A 25,483-nucleotide genomic window follows, 5' to 3' on the forward strand; every position below is an offset into this window, starting at 1 on the left:
AGCAAAATATGCGTGATGAGTTTGGGGGGTTTAGGATGGAGGGGTAAATTTTTTTTTTTTTTTGGTGGTATGGGCAAAGTAAAAAATTGTTATATTTTTCATGGTAATATAGCAGTAGTAAAGTAGTAATTTATAAAAAAAAATAAGGGGAACAAATTTGTTTCGGATTCCTAGTGCAAATAAAATTAGCAAAAGGCCCAAATTTGGATCTCAATAAAAGCCAATATCGTGGTTTTAATAATATTCCACCCTGTTCTATAAATCGTATCCACATGATTCATTCATTATATACTTCGAGTAAACAAATCAGTTTCAATGTTCAAAATCGTGCAATTTCCTAAACATTAAAGGTTTTTCTATAGCAAATGAGCGTTTTCAGTGGCCGTTTTACATGTATTTTGTTTTTGTTACAATAAAAAAACAAATTTCCACTCAAAGTAGTCGTTCGCTATAGAAAAACAGCACATCATTTTTCAATTATTCGTTTTTGAATATCACTCGTTTTTGAAATCACTCAATTTACAAAAAATGGGCGATTATTATTTCTTTTTTTGTTCATTTTGTTCTTTTTTTTAATTCAAATCATTTTTCGGTTCGCATCTAAAATTTTCTCTCTATCATTTTATTATAATTTCTTAAATATTTACATCCTTTTTCATAACGAAATTTTTATTTACATTACAATGAATATAACTAACTAATAATAAAACAACTTCAAAGTAAACTAATTCACAATATCCTCCCTGTTCTATAAATCGAATCCAAATAATCTTTTCGATTTTAAAAACGAATTCACATATTGAGATGTTCTGTTAATTATTCGGTTTTGAAAATCACTCGTTTTTGAAGCCACTAAATTTACTCAATTTAGAGCTTAAATTAATATCAGGGGTTTCTAAACATATTTCCTTCGCAATGGTTTTGATTCTGTGACTGGACTGATAATTTCTAGTTAAACATTTAGTCAAGAAATTGATTCTCTATTGGTTTATTCATCTTTCAAATTTATGTTTTAATTTACTACTCTTTGAAAAGACTTTTAACGGTTCATAACTAGGTCCTTAACTCTATACACAAATCTTTCAGAAGCCTAGAAACCAAGTCCGATTTACATTTTTTCACAAATAACAAGATCTGTCTCAAAAAAAAAATTGCAGAAGAGTACGACTAGTAAGGCGAGAACTTTATTGGTTATGAAAACGTTTGACATTGAGAGAAAATGTTCAATATATCGCGGATTCATTTGTATGTAAACTTCATACTGAAGCTTTAAATGCAAAAAAGGAATTTCGACCATTTTTTTTATCAGTCATTTATTTTCTTTTATTAGGGCCGTTTTCTCATTAGGTGATTACCTTTTTTCACAACGAAAAACTGCAGATTAAAGAAATTTGGTATTCTCAATGTCTCATTTGCTTCTATTCTGTCGCACCGACCCCCATCTGCCAATTATTTATTTATCGTACAGATAAATTCAATCAGCTGACCGCTGTTCATAGTTTTTATGTGTTTGTGTTTTTGAAAACGAAATTAAATAGATTTTATAAAAAAAAAGTTTAATAGAGGAATTAACATTAATTTGATGGAGGATGAACTCGAAGAACATGAGTTCCAAGTGAATGCTGAAAGAGTTTATCATGCCAGGCCTAACTACCTGGCAGACATGCAGGATAATGAATTTTTCAAAAGATTCCGGCTGTCGATGGCCACATTAAACAGCTGATTTATGTAAACATGTTGTCAATTGAAGGCAGTGTTCCCAACTTTCACATCTATTTTGAGAGGTATTGCCAACTGAAAATAATGTTTTTTGTTGGTATATTGAGAAAACCAAAATTGTTAACGGACAGTTTATCGGCCTAATAAATTTATGTCGACATTTAGTAACAGGCAGTTTGTCGATAATTGAGGAAACGGGCCTTAAAGTGTTAAGGCGTAATTAGTAAAATATTATAATCGAAACGTAAAATAGATTTCTACGATATGATTTAGGGTTGTACGAAGTCTTTATTTTCAAAAGTCAATTTGTATAGATTATGAGAATCATGGAGAATTGGTTTTCCGCATAAGTTTTGTAACAGATCTGGGTCTGCCCGAGTGCTTCCGTTTAAATTAAAAGATTTTTTTAGCAGAAAAGAACAATCAGAAAAGTAATTCTAAACAAATTAAATAACAGGCGGGTTTACTTTTCATTATCCTTCAAAAATAAACTCGCCAGAAAATAATAATTGGCTAAAAGTCGCCAGAGCGGTTCATCTCGGAGCTACATGTTTGTTCTTCTACCTGGAATGACATCGGAGGAGTCAGCCTAGCTTCAACATCACACAGCTTGGAACATCCTCAGAGTCATGACAGGCAGAACCTTCGTGTATATGAGGAGAATATACAAAGGTATGAGCAAGATCCATTGGATCGTAATTCGTAATATAATAGGATCGTAATTCGTATACGGCAGCTTTGAACGACATTCATAGAGACGTCATCAATTTAGTAGTTGGAGGTAGTAGCAGACTCGGAGAAAAATCTGACTCAGAAAACAAAAGAAGTTCTGGCACAATATACATATTGAACTGCCCAGCCAACCCTACTTCACTTAGTTAAATGGATTTATGGACAAAGCAAGTTGAAGCAGCACAATTTCGTCGCCATAACCTCGAATCAGAACCTAATATTAGTCCAGTAACCCATTTTTTCAATATTGTCACAAGGTTATTCAACCCAAAATCTAGAGTCGTGCTTTTGTTTTTGAGGTGTTGTGGTAGTAGACAATTTTTTGGAAACGTGATTGTATAATATATTGGGCGTATTTACAGTATTGTACTACAAAAAAAGTGAACATTCTCGACCTTCTTTTTCAAAGATACCCTCTCACATGAAAATCCCCTACAATCGCAAGACATGCGACAAGTCCAACTTTTCCTACCTCATTTGCTTCTCTACACTTCTAGCCAACAAACATAAAAGTTGCTTAAACCTTGGAGCAAAAAGTGTATAAACAAAAGTGCATTTCATAAAAAATTTCAGGACTTCATAAACAAAATTTAAATAAAATTTCCAAATTTTAGAATTTAGAAAAATCGATGAATCAGCTTGATTTACTATAAATTTAATGCATTTCACTTAGAAATTCAGACGTAAGTAGATGATAACATACCTATTTATAGGATTCAGAATTTAGAAAAATCGATGAATCAGCTTGATTTACTATAAATTTAATGCATTTCACTTAGAAATTCAGACGTAAGTAGATGATAACATACCTATTTATAGGATTCAATTTCAATAAATTTTAGTATTTAAACACAACTACTTGTTTAATACTGTTGTTACAAGGGCATTCAATTCAATTCATTTTACTTAAACTTAACAAATCGTCAGTATTATAAAATACTTATTACACAGTTTGTTTATAAATCACTACTTTTACTACTTTACTACACATAAATATTCCCAAGAAAAATTTAACAACATTTTCTTTACACAGCTCTTGTTGAAAGTATAATATCGTTAACTTTCATATATGATTTATTACAAAAAAGTAATGGTAAAAGCCAAGTTAACAAATGAATTAAAATGTTAAAATACAATTAAATACAATTTGCACATTTTAAGTAAATTTTTTAAATACGTTTTCTAAAACCAATTGTTTACAGCCAAAATACCCAATATATATATATAAATAATAAATTTAGACAAAAACAAAAACTACTTAAAGACTACCATTATTAAATGTTCAATAAAAATTCAATTTTAATTACCAGTAATTTACAAAAAATGTGCAAAGTTTTGTTATTTTTCATTTTAAATTCTTTGAGAATATTATGAAACTATGTATAAATATATTAATAAACATGTGTAATTGTGAAACTTACCTTGGCCTTTTGTTGTTGTTTCAATTCTTCTTTTTTGTAGTTTCTTTGATAGGCTGTGATGACACGTCGTAGACGTGTATTTAAATCTTGCATGGAGGGCCACAGTGTGGCGGAATTATCATCAATGGGCGCTTGTGTGGGTGGATATGAGCCAGCACCACTTTCTTCTTCGTCCAGGCCTAAACATGAGGTTGTGGTATTAACAGTATCATTTTGCGTTTGTTCGTTTGAAGATGAATTGGTGGTAGCTGAGGTGGTGGTAGTAGAAGATGTGGTGGTGGATGTAGTGGTAGTTGTTAAATTGGTAGTAGTGGTAGTTGAGGTGATGGTGGTGGTAGTACATGTATTTGTGGCCGTATTAGAGGCCGAATTTGAAGAAGCTTCCTCAACGTTAACAGTTTCAGTCGATGTGCTGGCTGTAGGAGAATCCGCACCAGCTGTAGTTGTAGCACCAGATTCGGAAACTGTAGCATCCATCGAATTGGAATCGGTTACAGCGGCTGCTGTTGTGTCATTACTATTGTCGGTTGTGGTGGCATCTGCCTCAGATTTATCCACAACGACAGCAGACGCCGTTTCGCTATCCTCATCCATTTTCTCCAGTTTGCTTTCGGAAACATCAGAAGTTGATACAGCAGAAGATTTATCTTTTTCTTTTTCACTGACATCATCATTTCCCTTATTATCAGTGATATTCTTCTTTTCTTTGCAATCCTCTTCTGCAATGTCTTCGCTAGCTTCTGATTTTTCCTTTCCCTTGGCATCTTCATCTACAGCCTTCTTATTCTCCTCAGCCTTGTCGTTATCATTGACTGCAACTGTATCGTCAGCGGTTGCCTTTTTCGCCAATTTTTTATTCTTACCCGAAGAACTGGGACGTTCGGGAGGATCTAAAGAGTCTTTATCTTTGTCGCCCGCCGTCAATTTGGTGGAATCAGAGTCTTTGGTGGCGGTGCCATCATCATCGATTTCTTCGACATCAGCATCTTGTTTCGAATTTGCATCTTCTTCGTTTCTATTTAATAGAAAGGGAATATTTATTTTTTTTTTTCAATTTATTAGTATTTAGTGGATAATATTGGATTGTTTTGTCTTTTGTTTTTTTTTTTTTTTTAATATTTTGTCTAAAAAATCATGCTAAACAAATAGTTAAAGGTTTTTATTTTTTTACATTTATTAAAGGAAATTTAATAGCAAGTTTTTTTCTTTTGGTGTTGACAAAAAAACAAGTTTTAAAAAAGCTTTAATTAACGAGCATAGTTGTTGGAGTAGTAGAATGTTTTAAGGGAAAAATGATATATGCTTTTAAAGGAAATGATTTTTTGGCTAAGTTTTTAATATAATCAATATAATGTCAGTAGAATCAGTTTCATGAAGAAATATAAAAAATTTTAATTTCGAATTTTGCAAAATATATTGAAATTTTCGAATAATCCTCGAAATTTTGGAATGTTATTAAAAACTTTGGAATTTTATTGAAAATAATCGAATTTTACTGAGAAATTTTGTAATTTTTTAGAGTTTGAACAAATTTAAAAACAATTCCAAATGGTTCTTAAAATTTTATTAAAAAAATTTTAATTTTATCAAACATTTTTTTAATTTTTTCAAAATCCCTTTAGAGTTTATACAAATTTCAAAACAATTTTTTCGAACTAATTAATAGGACTCCTCAAACTTTATTTCATTTGAATTGAATAACGAAGGAATTTAAATTTTCGAAAAGAATATCGAAAACATTTAATTTTTTTCTATAAAATTTAAATTGGAAAATGTTAGAATTGAATCAGTAGAGAGAGCTCCTCGGAGTAATTGGAAATTAGTTGGAATTTGTGGCAATTATAGAATGTATGTAGTTCGAACATACAAATTTTCTTTCGGAAACATTAGAAGTTCGGTTAACAACTCCTTCCCGTCTTTTCGAATCAGTAAAAAATTATCAGAATGTCAATATTACAGAAATTTTTTACAACAGAAATGTCATAAAAATCTGCTGATATTTAATTAATCACATGTTCGAAAAAGACAAATGTTTCTTCAGACGAATTTCGAATTCGAAAATGTTTCTCTTAACTCGAATCAATCAATTATAATCAGCAATTCTTATTGGACGCAGGAGAACGTTCCAAATGTTGTATGAAAGTTCTCAGAAGCTCAAATGTATGTTATTTTGAAATCTATCAATTAAAAATCATTGTAAATAAGAATATTTCTTAAAATTTCTTCGCAAACACATTCAACATTCAACAATATTACGATTTTCTGTTTTTTTTTTCCATTAATTTAGCAACTAAATTACACACAATCATCTTATAATGAGTTTTGACTGAGTTAATGACAAATTATAATGAATTTGAATTTAAAAAGACTTACATCGGCAAATTGGTTACAGTTACATCATCGTTCGTCGAACCAACGTGTCCAGCAAAACATAATGCAGGATCTGAACGCATAACACGATACATTTCACAGCCATGTTTAAAAGTGCCCACCAAAAGACTCTTATCGCAACAGGGAGGATTCCACCAAGAAGCAGGCACTGTCTCGGCCATTGTAGGAGGGCGTATAGGAAGCTCGCTAGATTGTTGTTTTTTGTTTTTGTTTTTTTTTTGGAGTAGTATAGATGGGATACACACAAATTTATGAATGAGTGATGAATTATATAATAAATCAATTTAGTTTTAAAAGAAACATAAAAGGAAAAAATAATTTATATTAAAAAAAAAGTAAAAGAAGGAAATTAAAAGAAAATAATTAATAAGAAGCCAATTGTTGTAATTTATTAAAAAGAAAATCTTAATTTATAACAAAAAAAAAAATATGATAATTTTGTTAAAAAAATAAAAATGGAAACAAAAAAGGAATCATACAATTTATTTAACAATTTTTTATTTGTCCTAAATTGTTACGATTCCTTTCGTCAAATTTTTGTTTTTATTAATTTTAATGAAATCTTTGTTTTTCTGTAAGGCGTTGAAGAAAATGATTTTTTTACTTACTAACGCTTTAAAAATCTGAAAATTTTATTCATTTTTTTATATTATGAAATCAAAAGTTTTCGTTTTTATATGCCATTTATGTGGTATAATGAATATTGTTTATAGAAAAGCAAATTAACATTAAATACAAGCAATATTTGTTTACAAGGTTTTGGAAATATGCATAGTTTTATTAAAGGAATTTTCAGAATCTTAGTTAAATTACAATTAATTTTGTAAAAGGTTTCCAAAGCCTTATTAATAATAGATACATATTAATTTTATGTTTTTTTTAAGGAAGTTTTATGAAAATGTTTAACATTTTAAAGAAGGATTATAAAAACACACATAAACAAACATTTGCAAAATTATATTAGAAAAATATGTTGTTTAGATTGAAAAGAGTTTCAATAAAGTCTAATCAATAACCTTAACAAAAATAATTTATTATTTGTAAAATCTAGCTTTTGAATAAAATTCCCCTAAAAGTAAATTTTTTGTAATTAATTATAAAAAAAAATTAAATCCACCTTTTACCATAAATTTCTCTTAAAGGGAAATTTTGAAAAAACTCACAAATATTGTATGTGATCAATACCAATAACAAAAATAATAAAATTATTAAAATTTAGATTTCAAATAAAATGTCCCTAAGAGGGAATTTTTTTTGCAATAAGGGAAATTTAAGAAAACCTTACGAAAATTTTATTTCTGTTAAAAAAAATTTCCCTTAAAGGGAAATTTTTTATAATAAGGGAAATATTGAAAAATTCACAAATATTGTAGTTGGATCAGTATCATTGCAAAAAAAAATAAAATTTTTAAATCAAACATTTTAACAAAATTTCCCTCAAAATGAAATTTTTTGTAATAAGGGAAATTTTGGTAAACCTTACGAAAATTTTTAATCTGATTAAGATCTACACAAGAATATAAAAATTTATGAAATCCAACTTTTAAATAAAATTTCCCTTAAAGGGAAATTTTTTATAATAAGGGAAATTTTAGAAAATTTCACAAAAATTTTATGTTTGTTCAATATCTTTGACAAAAAAAATATTTATTTCAAATCTAACGTTTTAACAAAATTTCCCTCAAAGGGACTTTTTTAGTAATAAGTGAAATTTCTTAAAAAAAGACAAATAACTTATGTTTGATCAATAGAATTAAGAAAAATAATCAAATTTTTAAAATAAGGCTTTTAAATAAAATTTCCTTTAAAGGGAAATTTTTTGTAAATAAGGAAATTTTAGATAATTTCACAAAAAAAAATTATGTTTCATCAATAACCATAACAAAAATAATACAAATATAAAAATCCGGCTAATAAATCAAATTTTCCCTGATAGGGAAATTTTTTGTAATAAGGGAAATATTGGGGAAATTCACAAAAAATTTATGTTTGATCAAAATCCATAACAATATAACATTTTTGAAATTTAGCATTAAACTGACATAATCAAAATTTGTCTGGAGAAATAAATATTTATGTATGTTCGATATCTATGAAATCTAAATTTTAAATAAAATTTCCCTTTAGAAATTTCTACTTTTTATATCAAATATAAGAACCCTATTAAATCTAGAAAGATTACTTCCCAGTTTGACAGGAAGTTTTAAAATGTAAGCATTAAATAGTGAAACTTTTTCAATCCAACTTCATATATAACAAAAATAATTACACTTATAGTAAACAAATTTAAAGGAAGGACAATTATTGTTTAAAAAAGAAACTTTCAGAGCAAACAACAATTGAAAAAAAAACTAAACATAAATTTGTAAAACATTAATAATAAAACAACAAATAGGAAAATAAATTACAACAAATATACAACATACATAAAACTGATGAAGAAGTAGTTAAATATAAACAAATTATAACGTTTAAACATTTAATAAGAATAATAAAAGAAAATGCACAAGAAATAAATAAATAAAAAAAGAGGAAAGACACCATAATTGTGGCAGAAAAATAATAAAATAAATACATACCTGACAGGTGTATTTTCTTTAATCTGTTGTACCAGATCTCCAATCACCTCATGTTGTATATAATAAAGCATACGGACGCGCAATAAAACTCTGTGTGGGGGAAAATATAGTTTTCAAATTAAAGTAAAAAACAAAATATAAGAAAAAACAGAAAGAACAAAATAATAGTTTAAAATTATATATAAAAAAAAAACAAATAAGTATAACGATACAAAAAAAGGCAGAAAGAAGACAGTTAGAAATTGTATTAGTTTAAAATGGATTATTTTTTATGGGGTTAATGTAATAAATTCGATTCCACACGACTCACTTATTCGCGTGTCTGCTTAAATGTTTTTTATAGGCTCCTTCCAAATACGAATCAGAATCATATTTTTCATGTTTACTCCAGTGATTTGGATCCTGTATATTCTGTAATCCCTGGGTGCCAATTTCCTTTTTAGCTGGCTTTAGACCGGCTGCAGCAGCAGCAGCGGCGGCCGCAGCAGCTGCAGCTGCCTCGGCTGCTTCGGCAGCAGCTTGGGCGGCTAATTCTTTTTGTGTTTTACCACCATTACGTCCTATAAGTGAAGAATCCCAACAATAAAGTAAGTTAATAAAATAAATATTAAAATTTGTATTTTTTTTATATTTTAAATAAAAACTAACTAATTGATTGACGTTGTATAAAATATAACATGGAATGTATTTAAAGCCTACATTGGAAATCTTAAGAAAAATTTTATCATTTGATCAATATCCATAACAAAAATAATAAAATTTTTGGAATTAAGTTTTTAAATAAAATTTCCCTGGAAGGGATTTTTTTGTATTAAATGAAATTTCGGAAAACTTTCAAAAGTTGTATATTTGATCGATTTCCATGACAAAAATAATAAATTTTATTTTAATCTAAGTATTATTTCAGATATTTCTACAATGTCAATCAATAAGATAAAACCAAATCTAAAAAAGGATTTAATAAAATTAAAGCCAAATAATTTTGACAATATGCCAAAAAATAATATGGAACAGAAAACTGAATTGTTTTAAAAATGAAATAAACAAAAATATTGGATTTTATACAAAAATACAATTCAATTACATTTGAATTTCAGTTTAATATTTTTTTAGCATAAAATCCATATTTTGTTTGTATATAAAAACTCTAGTTACTACTTAAATCTAATTAAAAACAATTTACAATGTACAATTTTAACAATATGGAAAAAAGATATGGTACAGCAAGACAGAGCATATTACAAACACATTTGAATACGTTTTCGTTTATTATCAAACGGCGTTTTAAATTACAAAAAAAAAATTACAAACAGCAACAATAATAATAACACTCACAAAGAATATGGCGTAATTTATAGATAGGGATTTTTTTGTATACAATAATTGAAACAATTTAAATGTTTATTATTATTTATTTAGCTATAAACATAAGTATTTGAACAATGACGTTTATTAAAATTTGAGAATTTTCAAAGTAAAATTTAAGTACATCAATTTTTTTTATTTTATTTATAAATTTGAAGTTTATTCATTTTAAACTACATTTTAAGGTAATTGATTAATTAAAAATAATTTTGTTAAAAAAGTAGTCTTTCAAAAAATAATAGGTACTTTAGAAATTTAGTACGAAATTTAAAAAAGTACTTTTATGTTTTAAGACAAATACCAAAAAAATAATAAATGGTACTTGAACAATTTAAATGAAAATTTAAAAATTTAGTAAAAAAAATACTATTACATATCAGAAAAAAAGTCTCTAAAAAATTTTCTTTCAAATTTGAAATCCGCCATTATTTGTATGTATAGAAAGAAACCCAGTTATTTTTTGAATTAAAAAAGTACTTTTATGTTTTAAGACAAATACCAAAAAAATAATAAATGGTACTTGAACAATTTAAATGAAAATTTAAAAATTTAGTAAAAAAATACTATTACATATCAGAAAAAAAGTCTCTAAAAAATTTTCTTTCAAATTTGAAATCCGCCATTATTTGTATGTATAGAAAGAAACCCAGTTATTTTTTGAATTAAAGATGCAACAGAAAAAATTAGTAAAAAGGAAAGAACTTGTTGGTCACATACATGTTGGCATCTCTTAACTGACAATTGTTTTTTCATCCTAATAGGTATTTTATGGATGACATCCAAATTATAGTTGCTTTGTTAGTTTCCAGAATGTTATTACAGATGGCAACTGGTAGCTATAACGTCTGACAACGCAACTGAAGTTCGGTTGCCATCCAAAACAATGTTGATGAAAACGCTTGTGCCACTATTATTTCCATAAAATATTAATGAAGTTTCTGTGGACAACTCCATTTCTTTATAGAAAATTATTAGAAAACTTGAATTTTCTAAAGAAAATTTGGATTTTTAAAGAAATTGTATCGATAAAATCAATTTTTAGCAGAAAATGTATCGATATTTATAATTTTCTTAAGCACAATTAACGATAAATATATTTTCTGTGGCACAGTTATCGACAACTATACCAAATGTATCAATTACTACATAAAATATATCGATAATAATTTTCTATTAAAAAATGTAAAAATGATATCTTGAATTTTTTATATAAAAGTTTTTTTATAGAAAATTTGGCAACATGATTTTTTATAGAAAATTTAACGATAACATTAAATTTCTATAAAAAATTTATCGATATGAACTTTTTATAGAAAATTAATCGATAAAATATGTATTTTCTATAGAAAATTTATCGATAACTTGAATTTGTATGAACAATTTATCAATAACTTATAAAAACTTCATAGATAGCATGAAATTTCTATAGAAAATGTATCGATAACATGAATTTTTAACAGAAAATTTATCGATAACATGAACTTTTTATGAAAATTTATCGATTAGATGTAATTTTTATAGAAAAATTTCCGATAACTTAAATTTATTATCGATAACATTGATTTTTAATAGAAAATTTTGTCGATAACATGAATCGTTTATGGAAAATTTATTGATAACTTTAATTTTTATTGAAAATTTATCGATAACATGATTTTTTTATTGAAAATTTATCGATAACATGATTTTTTATTGAAAATTTATCGATTACATGATGAAATTTCTATAATAAATGTATCGATATGAACTTTTTATAGAAAATTAATCGATAAAATATGTATCACAGATTATTACAGATAAGAGACCATTGACAGCTGTCAAACAAGTAATTTCGAACCGTATGGTTTTGTTTACATTTTTTTTAACATTTTTTCAATTCCGCCATTAAGGCAGATCTTAGAGCGAGAGAAAAAATAAAATGTAGTAAAAAATCGATGAGTGTGTGAGACGAGATATAGAAAGATAAATTTATATGTTTGTCCCTCTTTTAAATCTACCGTGGTTTATTATACATTTTCTTTTGTTAATTTTTCGTAAATTTTTTTTGTTTGCCTCCGCCATGTTGCTAAAAACAGCTGATTCGGGTCTATGTTAGTCTATGATATGTATTATCTATAGAAAATTTATCGATAACATGAATTTGTATCGATAACTTAAATTTTCTATATAAAATTTATCGATAGCATGAAATTTGTATAGGAAATTTATCGATAACATACAATTTCTACAAAAAATGTATTAATTACATGAATTTTTTACATAAAATTTATCATTTATCGACAACAGGATTTTTTACAGAAAATTTCTCGATTACATGTAATTTCTATAGTAAATTTATCGATAACATGAATCTTTTATGGAAAATTTATTGATAACTTGAATTTTTTATTGAAAATTTATCGATAACATGCATTTTTTGAAAAAATATATCGATTGCATGAAATTTCTATAGAATATTTATCGATAACTTGTATTGTATATAAAAAGTTTATCGAAAACATGAATTTCTATACAATAATAATAGATATTTTATAAAAAATTAACAAACATTAATTTCTTATACAAAATGTGGATCGATAACTAGAATTTGCTATAGAAAATTATCTTATTATCGATAACAAAACAATTGTCAGTTTCTAGATACCAATTTAAGACCTTAAAATTACAAATTGTTAGTTTTAATAGCACCAATTAGATATAGACATATTTAAAGCCAACCCTTTTTTTCTATAAGGAAAACCTTATTAGTAACGATTTTTTTCAGAGAGTTTTTATGTGAGTGTGTTTTTAATGCGTGCTTTTTACATTTTGTTTACGCGTTTTAATTTTTTTTTTTATTAAAAAAAAAACATTTCAATTAAATTAACTACATCCGTGCAGTTGTTGTTGTTTTTGTTCATTTGAGGGGAAAAGTTGTCTTCAAATAAGTGCGTGTGTTTGTATCTATTTGTTTACCATACCTTTTGCATTCCTACCTCGTGGCACCAAATTATGGAGACCACTATGATCCCGGCTAATTTTTTGTATTTCACCATCTTCGGTGGGCGTTATTAGATCCCAAATAAAGGTTTTTATCTTCTCATCACCCTTGTACACTTGCAAGCAATAGAGCAGCTAAAATGAAAAGTAAATAATTTTAGTAGTTAGCTGAATTTTAAGTAATAAAAATAATTAGTAATAATTTCTAGGTAATTTTAAAGGGAGTAATTAAATATCAATTAGCAGGGTGTGGAAAAATATGAATATTTAATCAATATTCTTCAAAACTATGCTAAATGGTAATATTTGTTAAGCCCTTTTTTTATTACAATCAATCAGTATTAAGTGAGAAGTTCTTATTGTTGTGCTCAGCGAAAACCTATAGTTTCCTCAATATTAGCATGGTAATCATCATTTTGAATGTGGAGGGGAGGAGTTTTTAACAGAAGCAAATAAAATTAAACGAAATTTAGGTTTAAATGTTTAAACAAATTTCATTTAAATTTGAAGGTTAATAAATCAGTGCAGGTTTTAGACAAAAAAAAATTGAAAACTGTAAAGAATTTATATTTGTTGTGTACTACACTGATTTATTCTACATTATTTGTTTCTTTAATCTATTAGACATTATTTTTAATACTTACAATTATTCGGGCACAATCTTCAACATCAATTTCACGCCAACCGCGTTTAAATTGACCCAAGTCTAAGATTTCAGGCCAACGTCCCCAGCTGTAAAAGTAAAAAGAAAGTTTGTATGTTATAAATCAATTAATTTTTATAATTTTGTTTATTAACTTTTGAATTATTTAATCAGTTTAAGTGAGAAGTGTTGTTTTACTCAGCGAAAACCTAAAGTTTCCTCAATATTAGCATGGTTGATCATCATTTTTACAAAAAATTGTATGTAGTATAACAAATAATACAAAAATGTTTAAATTAACCATTATAAATATTTCAAAATGTTGTATATTTTAAGAAAGTGCCTTCATTTTTTCTCTCATAACATTAAATCTTGGTTTTATCTCCTTCCAAGGAATAGTTTTTACCCGGTTCTCTTTATATTTCAACTCTGGTTTTAAAAATTGTTAAAAATTACTTGTCACAAACAATTTTGAAACAATTTTCAAAAAATAAAAAGCTAAATAAATCAAACACATTTGAACAAATATTAACTCCAATTTCTTTAAGCAATTACAAAAACAAAACATGTCCAGTTCTTTAACCTCAAAAATTTCAAACTTAACCGGCCGCACTCTAACCAGCGGCACTCTGCCAACATCCACACGTAAACTACAGCCTCAGTCCCACAATGAGGTTGCTAGTGATGAGTTAGCTTTGGAAACATTCATCAACAACCTACAATTGCCTATATTTTTCCAATTGTCTGAAGACGAACAACAAGAACGCTTGGACAAGATTGATGTATTGGAATTATTTCATGCTGTGCAAAATATAAATCATGAATTGGGCATGGTTAAATTGGAAAATTATTTCCTGATTGATTTTCTAGAGAAAAACGATCCGAAACTGTTGATTGGCTTGCAACAGCGACGGGCTACCGCGCAATCGGCTCAGCTAAATGTATTGAGACCGGGTGGTAAAGCAAGTGTCATGTCTGTGGGTGGTAGTGTCAGTGCAGGTGGTCGTAGTTTAGTGGGTTTTAGAACAAAAAGTATGTTGTCAAAATCATTAATGACTTCGATGTCTATATTAACGACTGGCTCGCAAAAGAAGGCGGCGCCCTATGAGTATAAATTGAATTTTCGTGCAAAGGCTGAGATGGCAGAGAAATTGGCAAATGAGGTGGAAAAAAGAGTACAAGAAATCGAGAGAAATGGTAAGAATGAATGTTTAAACTTTTTACAAAATTATTCATTGAGAGAATGAAAGAACTGGTGAGAATTTCACTAGATTCGGAGGACCATAAAATCCAGAAGCTTGTTCTTGGCTCCTAAAATAAAACATTCAAAAACTCTATGAAAATTTTATTTTAAAACCTTTCCAGCTTCGCATGAAATCAAACTTTTACGTGGTCACATGGAAGAAATGCATTTTATGCACATCGAAACTCAAGAGACGGCCAAAAATTTCGAACTACATTTTTTGCGCGATGAACGTGATTTGGCCTTCTTAAATAATGCCACCGAAAAACAAATGGAACGGAAATTTCGAAAATTCGTAAACAATTGGATTAAGAACGCACGAGCCCTGCTGGCCACCATGCGTCTGAAAATCACCGCGCTACAAGAACACTGCCAACAGCTGCGTAATGAGCTCTTAACCAAAGCTGATCTTAGTGGCATACTAACAGCCATTGATTTTGAGAAATTAATTATTAAGCGTAGCGAACTATTGAATGCTTTGGAAGAGAAAAATGCCCATATGGCCGGTTTGAAGGGGGTGACGGGAAGAGCTTCTCTCTCTATGGCCGAGGAAAAGCAAATAATGATGAATATTGAGGAGGAGTCAAAGCAGTTGAATAACAAGACCTTGGAAGTGGTTAAGACTATTACTAAATTGGAAAAGGAGGCTGATGTTGTGGAGGCGGAAAATCAAAAAGATATGTTGACATTGGAAAATTTGCGCACACAATTGGAACGTTATGAGGCGCCCAGTATTAGCCAGTATGTGCAAAAGAAAGATGAAGTGTTAGCCCTGGAGAAGGAGGAGAAAATGTTAAGAAGGAAAATTTATATATTGAATATGAAATTGGATAATACACAAAAGAAATGTAAACGTAAAATAGATTCAAATATATTTATAAATATTATAGAGCAGTGAAATAAATCCTAAAATCTTTGAAATTTGTTAAACATACATACTTTTCTTGTTTTTTATTTTAAGAAATCACATATTTTAAAATATACACTCACCCAAATGATAATAAACCCTTTTCCACTTTGAAACACTCAGATTTCGCCCAGTTACCATAGTGTATCTCCTCTAGTCCCAGAGCGGCCAAAGCATCTCTTTCCCGGGGTATATACTCATCATTGGCTTTCTTTTCGCGACATCTTTCACGTTTCTCCTTGCGTGATCTACGTGTTGAACGCAAACCAATACCGCCTTCTTCATCACTATTCTCATTTGAAGACTCTTCCGAATTGAGTTCCATAACATCTTCATGTCCATAACGTTTAATTTGTGTTCTTCGACGCGGTTCAGACAAAACCAAATCTTCAGTTTCATCCTTTTCACAGGCATCTGGATCGATGTCGGCTTTCTTGGCCCATTTAGTCCAAAAGTCCGGATCATCGATGGTAATATCGGAACGATTGCCAGAAGCAGCAAAGGAAGCCTTGGAAAAGGTTGATCCCTTCTCCTGTTCCATGGTTATAACTTGAGTACGACGTTTTAATATAGAATCAATATCTTCTTCACAAAACTTGTCGCCGGCATTGTCGTCATCCATAACAGCACCATAGGCACCCTTTTTCAGCAGATCTTCAATTTCTTTTTTCGACATCTGCTTGTTGCCACCTTCCTTGGACGCATGTGTGTTCATGGACTGTAAAACAGCCTTATCGAGACCCAATTTCAAAGAGGCCTTATCGAACATCTCACGTTCGTAGGTGTTGCGACATAACAAGCGATAGATTTTAACCATTTTGCGTTGACCAATACGATGGCAACGGGCCTGAGCCTGTAAATCATTTTGCGGATTCCAATCGGAATCATAAATGATGACGGTGTCAGCAGCAGTTAGATTAATACCCAGACCACCAGCCTTGGTACACAGCAAGAAAACGAATCTATCTGAGCCTGGCTTGGAGTAACGATCGATGGCTTCTTGTCTCAAATTTCCGCGTATACGACCATCTATACGTTCAAAGGGATATTTACGATATATCAGATAATCTTCCAAGATATCAAGACATTTAACCATCTGGGAGAATATCAATACCCTGTGGCCATTTGCCTTTAATTTGGGCAAGAGTTTGTCTATCAATACCATTTTACCCGAGGAGTGTATAATGTTTTTGTAGTATGACTCTGGATCTTCACCATGTTGATGGCGGTAATCGTATTGAATTTGTTCCTCAGCACCATTGAGCAGATAAGGATGTATACAACATTTTCTTAATTCCATCATGGTGTTCATGAGATTTGGTATATTGGCGGAAGTGGTGCCCTTTTTCAAGAAGGCAAAATTTTGTTCCAAAATACCACGGTAGTATTTCTTTTGTATGTTGGTCAGCTCTACCTCTATAATAGTCTCTTCTTTGGGAGCCAAGGACTTTTCGACATCGTCCTTTAATCTTCTCAACATCATGGGTTTCAAAAGTGCCTGTAGTTTGTTGACTTCCTCTTCGGTTCTCAAACTGCCAAATTCGGCCATAAATTCTTCGGCCGAAGAGAATTGGCTCGGCTCAAGGAAATTGAGCAGGGAGAACAATTCACTCATATTGTTTTGCAATGGAGTACCGGAGAGTAAAACTCTGTGTTCCAAATTTAGCTGTCTCAAACCGTCCAACAGTTTGCAATTACGATTTTTCAATCTGTGAGCCTCATCAATGACACAAAGACGCCAATTGAAATTTTTCAAATCCATATGATCGGTGACAATCATTTCAAAGGTTGTAATGAGCACATTAAACTTGATAGGTTCTTTAAGAACTTTGCCACTTTCGGTTTTGTAAAAGAATTCATAGTCCTGGATCATTTGTTTGCTGGTCACTGAGCCATGATAGACTACAATATTCATATCTGTCCAACTTTCGAATTCTCTCTGCCAATTGGGTATAGTGGAGAGGGGTGCTATAACCAAGAATGGTCCCTTGATGCCATACTCATAGACCGAGTGGACAAATGTTAAACTTTGTATGGTTTTACCCAAACCCATTTCATCAGCCAATATACAATTGTGGGTATTGTACCAGGAGAATTTCAACCAATTCAAGCCCTCCAATTGGTAGGGTCTCAATGTATTGCCGCCCTTGTAAACGGGGGTCTTATCTAATTTCTTCCATAGTTCGGGCGTAGGCCTCTTTTTCGCCTTCCACTCATTTCTGGGTGGTATTTTATTGAAACGGGAATATTGGTCGATTTTATCGTTATCGACATCTTCTTCCAACTCCCAGGTGCAGTCTTCGTAGGCCAATGACTTCCATTTAACCAAATAATGTTTGGTTGTTTCGCCCGTCTGTTCATCGGTGTGCACGGACATGTCTAAGACACGATCTACCTCAACAAAGTCAGGATTGAAATATTCTTCTTCGAGATTCTCGAAAACATTCATTTGTTGAGCTTGTTTCTGTTGGAAGCGACGGATTTTGGCTCCTACACGGCGATCACCTTTGAAAAGTTCTTCCTCGGTACGCCATTCGCAGTGGAGATAAGAGAAATTACGATATTTAACTAAGAATTCTTCTACTTCTATATATACAGGTTCCGGTTTAGTTTTATCACCATTATCTTCGGTTTTCTTTTCATCTTCGGTTTTAGAATCCTTGTTCTCATCTTTAGCTTCATCAGAGCTTGTCTCTTTAATTTCTTCTTTATCTGGCTTATCATCGCTTGATTTTTTCTCAACTTCCGTGGTGTCAATTTCCATGGACTCTTCCTTAGTTTCTGGTTTTTCTTTGTTTTCTTCTTCATCCTTTTTCTCCTTGTTTTCAACTTTGTCTTCACTTGTTTCAGAAGTTTCAAGTTCCTTCTTTTCTTTCTCGCTCTCGTTGTCTTTAGCTACTTCCTCATCTACTTCCATTTTTTCTTCGGCAACTTTTTCTGTTATTTTATCTGTTTCAGTTTTCTTCTCTTCTGATTCCACTTCCAAACTAGAGTTTGCTTTTTCATCTGTATCGTCTTCCTTCTCCTCTGATACCTTTTCATCTTTAGTTTCTTCTTTTTCATCTGAAGCATCTTTATCTTCAATTATTTTAATTTCGCTTGGTTTCTCATCTACTTCCATTTTCTCTTCTGTCTCTGATTTATCTTCAGTCTTGGTTTCAGAACTTTCGATTTCTTCGCTAGATTTCTTCACTTCTTCCTTACTTTCTTGTTCTGTAGCATCTTTATCCGTACTTATTACTTCTTCTTTCTTTTCACCCATTGTTGTGTCAGTTTCCTCTTTTTCATCTGTATCAATCTTCTTTTCTATATCCTCTTCGGATTTGATTTCTTTATCATCCTTTTCTTCCTTCGTTTCTTTAATTTCTTCCTCGGATTTGGTAGTTTCTTCCTCCACTTTAGGTTTAGGTGTTGGTGGCTTTGGTGGCGGTTCAGGCAACAACTCTCGTTTTCCCATTCTCACTGCCAATACAATTTGCACCACCATACTATCTTCATCTCCGGTATTTATGTACACATAATTAGGTTTGGCCGAAGCTGGCGGTGGAGCCTCTTGAGATTTTTCCGTTTTCTCATTAATGAAGGTGGCTGATGAGGTCGTGCTAGAAGTGGCTTCTCCTCCGGGTAAATCCTCAGCATTGTTCGATTTATCATCGCTAGTAGATGGTAATTCCTGACCACCCTCCGTTTGTTGCGAGGAGATTAATTGATCACCTTTCTCGTTATCACTGGAGTTACCACTAACGGTTGAGGCGGCCAAAGCAGCCGAAGCTGAAGTTGAGGCTGCAGATGAAGATTTCTTTTCTTTTTTCATTGGCGAAGAGCCCAACAATGATTCGGTTTCATCGTCTGAGAATCGAAGCATGACATCGTCAATGTATTTTTTACGTTGTGTATTACGCGATGATCTACGTTTGCTGGTGTCCAACTCATTATCGGGTGGTGGAGATGGTGGCGGTGTCGCTTGTAGATTATCGTCTTCACCGTCTGATTCGGGGACGATGCGACCTCTATTGCGTCTCTTTTTCAAGGCTTTAGCCGAAAGTTGAGATCTTCTACGTCCGGATCTGCTCTCACCATCATCACCATGATTGCTGGTGCTGGCTCCTCGTCCTCGTCGCTTCTTGGTACGTCTTGTGGGAGTGGCAGCAGAATCTCCAGCCGAATCAGGTATTGAGTCTATGGTTTCATCTCCAACCTCGTGGTGTCCAGCACTATCATCACCTTTTGGAATTTTCGATACTGGTATGTCATCGTAATCGGGGGATTCTCCATCCACAGTGGAACATTTCACATCCACATCCATAGTGGTTGTTTCGGGTTTATTATCACCTTCAGTGTCTGGTTCGGCACCTTCACCTGTTTGAGTTTTCGCCAACAATGGTTTGTTGTCTTCATTCTCACTGCCTTCTGCCAAAACGGCAGGTTTTTCAATGTCTGCTTCTTCAGCTAGTTTCTTTTTGCGAGCTCCGCCGGTCTGACGTTTACGACCCACACTGGCAGGAGTTGTTTCAACACCCTCTTGACCTTCTACAGGTACACCTTTAATCTTCCTCACTTTTGGTGTCTTTTCCTTGGGTGGTTTATTTGGATCTTTGGGAGTGCGAGGCTTTCTTGGTTTCTTTTTCTTTCCCGTTCCATCAGTTGAAGTGTCTAATTCATTAGCCGAATGTACATCCTGGGAATGATCTCCACCACTGCCTTCATGATACTCCAACATACCAACTACTGAAGTATCGCCGGCTCCTTGTGTAACACAGTCTTCTGATACTGGCAGTTGATTTGGCGGTATGGATGTTTGCTGAACAACAACATTACCACTAATATCCATCAATTCACTGGTGGGGGCCAAAAGACCCTTCTCTCCTTTTTTGACTCTAGGTTTGCGCGGTTTGTTGGTGCCCTTTCCCCTTCCACGACCTGTAGTGCTCGACACCTGTGGTGTTTCTATCATTTGAGCCTGATGCAAGGTTGGGGGTCCATACATTTGCGGTGGCATCGATTGATACAATAGACATTGAGGTCCTCCCGCGCACTGATCGGTGATCTCATGTTGTTGCACTATATTAAGACGTTCTTGTAAACGCATTATTTTCTCTTGATGATCATGTTGCGGTGGCATACAGTACAGTTCCTGGAGTTGCTGTTGCAAAGCTGCTATCTCCTGTTGATGTAGCATCGGATAAGGGGGATAACCCAAATGCGGACCTTGTGGACCTCCTTGTGATGGTGGTGGCGGTGGAGGATATGGTGGCATCATGGCATGAGGTGGCATACCAAGGGGTGTTATTGTCGGCTGGGGAGTTGTAGGAACAACAGGCGTGCCATCATAACCCATAGCAGTCATTCCCGGTCCTGGAGGCATAACATGCGGAGGAGGAGGTGGTGGTGGATGAGGAGGCATCATTCCCGTCAATGCGTTGGGAAGTTGTGTTGTAGTTTGTCCCATCGCTGGGTGAGGGGGACGTGGAGGTAAAGTTTGTAAAACTGGTTGATTGGGTTTTTGTCCCAACAACATAGGAGCATCGCTAACAATTGGAGGAGTTGGCGTTTGACTGGGTATTATTGTGGTCAAAGGCATTGAAGTTGGTGTAGGTGTCTGTGTTCGCGTTAGCGGAGTATTTAATGGTGTTAAAGCATCTAATTTTTCCTCTGATTTAGTTTCGACCAACTTTTCCTCTTTTGTGGCCTCAGTTGCGGTGACTATTTCTGGCGTTGTCACATCAGTTGTTACTTCTTTTGGTGTTATTGTGTTATCCAATGATTCTTGTTCAACTGCTTGTGGTTGTGTAGTGGCCAAAGTTAGATTTTCTTCTTCGGTCACTTTAGTGGCCACTTCAGTTGTCCCACTAGTTTCTTCGTTTATTGTCGTTTCAGACTGTGGGTTTGGTGGCATGGCTGCCTCCGCTATGTCCATGGGTGTTTCCTCAGATTCTGTGGACTTACCCATTGATTTTTCATCTCTAAAATCTTGTCCAGCCATAGCTCCCATAAACGAACTTTGCGAATTGCTGTCCATTATGGCCGCCGCTGCAGTAGATGAAGCGGATACTTGAGTATTGACAGCTCCACTGTTTGAAGACATGGAATTATTATCGAATAGACTAGCGCCAGCGCTATCCAAAATACCTCCGCCTACACTATTGCTACCGCCGCCACCACCAATCACTCCCGCATTTGTGGCAGAATTTGAGTTGGAATTTAACAGAGCTGCACTGGTGGCACCTAAACTTGACTCCATGGCATTTAGAGCCGCCGGGGTATTGTGGTTGCTATTAATGGAACTCTGTGAGTTGCTGTCATGTATTGACGTGGGATGATTGTTGACCGTGCTGTTGGTCGATGAATTGCTGCTGCTGTTGTTGCTGTCATTGGCAGCAACGGCGAGCGTTGAAGAATCATTTGAATTGGCAGTTTCATTAAGGATTCCACTGATCAGATGATGTTGTGTGGGTGTGGAGGGTGTTGTAGGTTGTTGTGGCTGTTGTGTTGCCTGCAGTGGGTTTTGTTGCTGGGAGCTTGTTAGTGTAGTAGACATTGTTGTCAGCGGAGAAGAAACATGAGCTGGCGACATGGTAGCGGAAGTTGGTGTTGTATGTTGTTGGGGAATCGTCGATGATGGGGCAGTGGCTGGAGCAGCCGCATTAGATGTTGCAGCTTCTGCAGTTTGTTGAATGGATGAAGCTTGCTGTTGTTGTGGTGTTGGTGTGGGTTGTTGCTGCTGTTGTTGCATCATTGTTGAGAAGGGATCTTGTGGATTGAATTGTGGTTGATGTTGCTGCTGTTGATAGCTTTGCTGCTGTTGTTGTTGAGTAGGGTGAAGAGGAGATTGTTGCTGTGGGTGGGTATGAGGGCTCTGCTGCTGTTGGTGGGGATGTGGACTCTGTTGTTGATGGGGATGAGGACTATGCTGCTGTTGATGGGGATGAGGACTTTGTTGTTTTTGCTGCTGCTGTTGTTGTTGAATGTGAGAGGGAGGTTGCAAAGGTGATTGCTGCTGCACATGATGCTGTTGAATTTGCTGCTGATGTTGACTTGTGGGTGTTGTTGGAGCAACTTGTGTTTCTTGAGGCGTTGTTCTTGCCTGCATCAGGGTGCTGGGTGTATGATGAGCTTCTGGGGTCATTTGATGATGAGCAGCAGAGGCCGCCGTCATCAAATGCATCGTAGACATTGCTGGCTGATGATGCATGGGCGACATTGAGGAGGTGTGAGAGGACTGTTGCTGCTGTTGTTGTTGTTGAGCATTTGATGTATTACCCACTATATCGTTAATGGAATGCTGCAATTGCTCACTCAATTGTTGCTGCTGTTGTTGTTGCTGCTGTTGTTGTTGGTGTTGTTGCTGCTGTTGTTGCTGCTGTACATGGGGTGGTGTTACTTGCTGCTGTTGCTGCTGTTGCGTTGTCTGAGAGGCAGGTGTAGCTAAATGACCAGCATGTGAAGTTGGTGGTTGTGTTACAGTCTGTTGTTGTTGCGTTGGTGGTTGTGGCTGCTGTTGTGATGTTGGTTGCTGCTGCTGATGATGCGTTTGCGGCGGCGTTGGTTGACCATACATGCCCATCTGCTGTTGATGCTGCTGCTGTTGCTGCTGAGGATGTGGCATTTGTGGTGGCGCCGTCATTTGACCCACACTCATGGGATTGGGTGGAGCCTGCTGTTGACTCTGTTGCATGCTCAAATGTGCAGACCACTGCTGATGATGTTGCGGCGATACCGGCATCCGAGGTCCCATGGGTCCGTGCTGAGCCGCTGCTTGACGGTAGGCCGACGGATAATCCATGGGTCCCGATGACATGCCTTGACCAGGCATTACCATTTGCTCCAAAGCTTGTAGCGTGTTCACCGGTGGACCACCAACTGAACTGGCCTTCGAACTAGGCGGTTCGGGTCCTCTGCTGCCAGTTGGTTGTCTGGGCGAAGTTAAACCCACCATACCGGAAATACTGTGATGTGTGGGTTGTTGCTGTTGTTGACTGGGTGAATTGACGGGAGGCTGTTGTTGAGCCTGAGGCGATGGTCCCTGTTGTTGCTGCTGTGTTGATGGAGGTGGTTTTGCGGGACTCATGCCAGGTCTGGGCGACATTTGTGGGTGGGGAGACATGGTCGGCTGACGGGGTGACATTTGTGGAGACAGTTGAGGAAACGGGGCCCTGTATTGTGGCGATGCTGTTGCCTGATGTTTAGCCGAAGCCGTCATGTAAGGAGGTGCACCGCTGACCGGCTGCTGTGTTGGTGGAGGTTGCGGTTGGGGTTGCTGCTGTTGATGATGGCCGCCATAAGTGGGTGGTACTCCCATTGCATGCGGTGGCGGCAATTGTTGATGTTGTGTTGATCCCTGCATAAGACCAACATGATTTTGGGATTGTTGCTGTTGTTGCTGCTGCTGCTGTTGTTGTTGTTGCTGTTGACTCTGCAGCAAATGTGCAGAACTTTGTTGCTGCTGTTGCTGTGGTGTACCCAGACCGGGTGGTACACCATGTTGCATACCAGCTGGGGTTTGCTGCTGCTGTTGTTGTTGGGCTGCCGCACTCACCATGTGTGGCGAGGGATGCGAACTCAATTGCCCAGCCTGCTGTTGGGCAGCCAAATGATGTGCGGGCACTCCACCGGGGGTTGCTGCTCCTCCCGGTACTAGTTGCCCATACGGACTTGGTTGCTCCAGACCAGCATGACCATAACTAACATGCTGTGATGATCGGCCGGGTTGGTGTTGCATTGGCGCCCCATAGGGACTATGGGCATAGCCCTGTGTGCCACTAGGCACCCCAGCTCCACTTGAGCCACCCGATTGACCTTGTGTCGGTGCGCCCGGATAGAGGGGATGTTGTGTGGGCGCCTGTGGATAATGCTGTGGCAGACGTGATTGTTGGCTCTGCTGCTGTTGTTGTTGTTGCGGTGTCGGTGTCTGTTGCTGCTGCTGTGGTTGTTGTTGTGTTAGGGCACCGTAACCGGCAGGGCCAACATTAGCGCCTGGCTGTTGCAATAAACCACTCATCATGCTCTGCTGTGTGGCATAGGGTAATTTTTGGGGATCTTGTTGACCATAGGCGGGCATATGTTGGCGGTAACTGAAAGAAATACAATTAGTTAGCAAACTATTGCTCAAAATACTAATACATTTTCCAAATATCAAAAATTACCTTGGCTGTGATGATGACTGCCTTTGCTGCGTAGGCGGACCAGCCTGGGGATGACCGTAAGCTCCTAGACCTGTGCCTGGATAGGCTCCAGCCTGACCGGGCACAGTAGGAGCGGCACCCCAACCGCTTAAATCACCCATACCCATGCCGGCATGTTGATCGGCCGCACTTAAACCATAAATATTATCTGCTGCTGGTTGATAAGTGGGATACTGTGGTTGCTGTTGCAACGGATGTGGGGCTCGATGGCGGGGATAGCCACCGGGAGGACCCATGGCCCTAGGGGATGCTGCAGCCGCGGCAGCAGCTGCGGCAGGATCATAGCGATAGTAGGGGTCTCTAGAAAATTAATAAAAAAAAT

General features: G+C 34.6%; 2 protein-coding genes and 1 non-coding gene across 14 annotated transcripts in view; 1 reads left to right on the plus strand and 2 right to left on the minus strand.

The window, feature by feature from the left end:
- The window catches only part of kis (kismet), a 119,737-nt gene that overhangs the window by 47,101 nt on the left and 47,153 nt on the right, over positions 1–25,483 (minus strand). For 4 of the 12 annotated variants that reach the window (XM_065502375.1, XM_065502372.1, XM_065502374.1 and 1 more), the window contains exons 3-11: positions 25,123–25,461; positions 16,063–25,050; positions 13,831–13,918; positions 13,183–13,321; positions 9,153–9,402; positions 8,843–8,932; positions 6,246–6,449; positions 4,736–4,887; positions 3,873–4,051 (exon numbers count right to left, since the gene is read on the minus strand). In XM_065502375.1, the coding sequence (XP_065358447.1) occupies positions 3,873–4,051; positions 4,736–4,887; positions 6,246–6,449; positions 8,843–8,932; positions 9,153–9,402; positions 13,183–13,321; positions 13,831–13,918; positions 16,063–25,050; positions 25,123–25,461 (10,429 nt within the window). Of the gene's footprint in view, positions 1–3,872; positions 4,888–6,245; positions 6,450–8,842; positions 8,933–9,152; positions 9,403–13,167; positions 13,322–13,830; positions 13,919–16,062; positions 25,051–25,122; positions 25,462–25,483 lie in introns of all 12 variants that reach the window. The other 8 variants (XM_065502368.1, XM_065502366.1, XM_065502367.1 and 5 more) reach the window with 3 other exon arrangements.
- Positions 13,995–14,080, minus strand: LOC135952775 (small nucleolar RNA U6-53/MBII-28). The gene has a single exon (XR_010576136.1). It is a non-coding gene; the product is annotated as a small nucleolar RNA U6-53/MBII-28 (small nucleolar RNA).
- LOC135952441 (uncharacterized) lies at positions 14,345–15,997 on the plus strand. The gene is made up of 2 exons (XM_065502377.1): positions 14,345–15,026; positions 15,195–15,997. Exons 1-2 carry the CDS (start codon positions 14,396–14,398, stop codon positions 15,968–15,970), a joined length of 1,407 nt encoding a protein of 468 aa, XP_065358449.1. The 5' UTR covers positions 14,345–14,395; the 3' UTR covers positions 15,971–15,997.

Source organism: Calliphora vicina, chromosome 2, assembly GCF_958450345.1.
Source record: "Calliphora vicina chromosome 2, idCalVici1.1, whole genome shotgun sequence".
Classification (NCBI taxonomy): Eukaryota; Metazoa; Arthropoda; class Insecta; order Diptera; family Calliphoridae; genus Calliphora; species Calliphora vicina.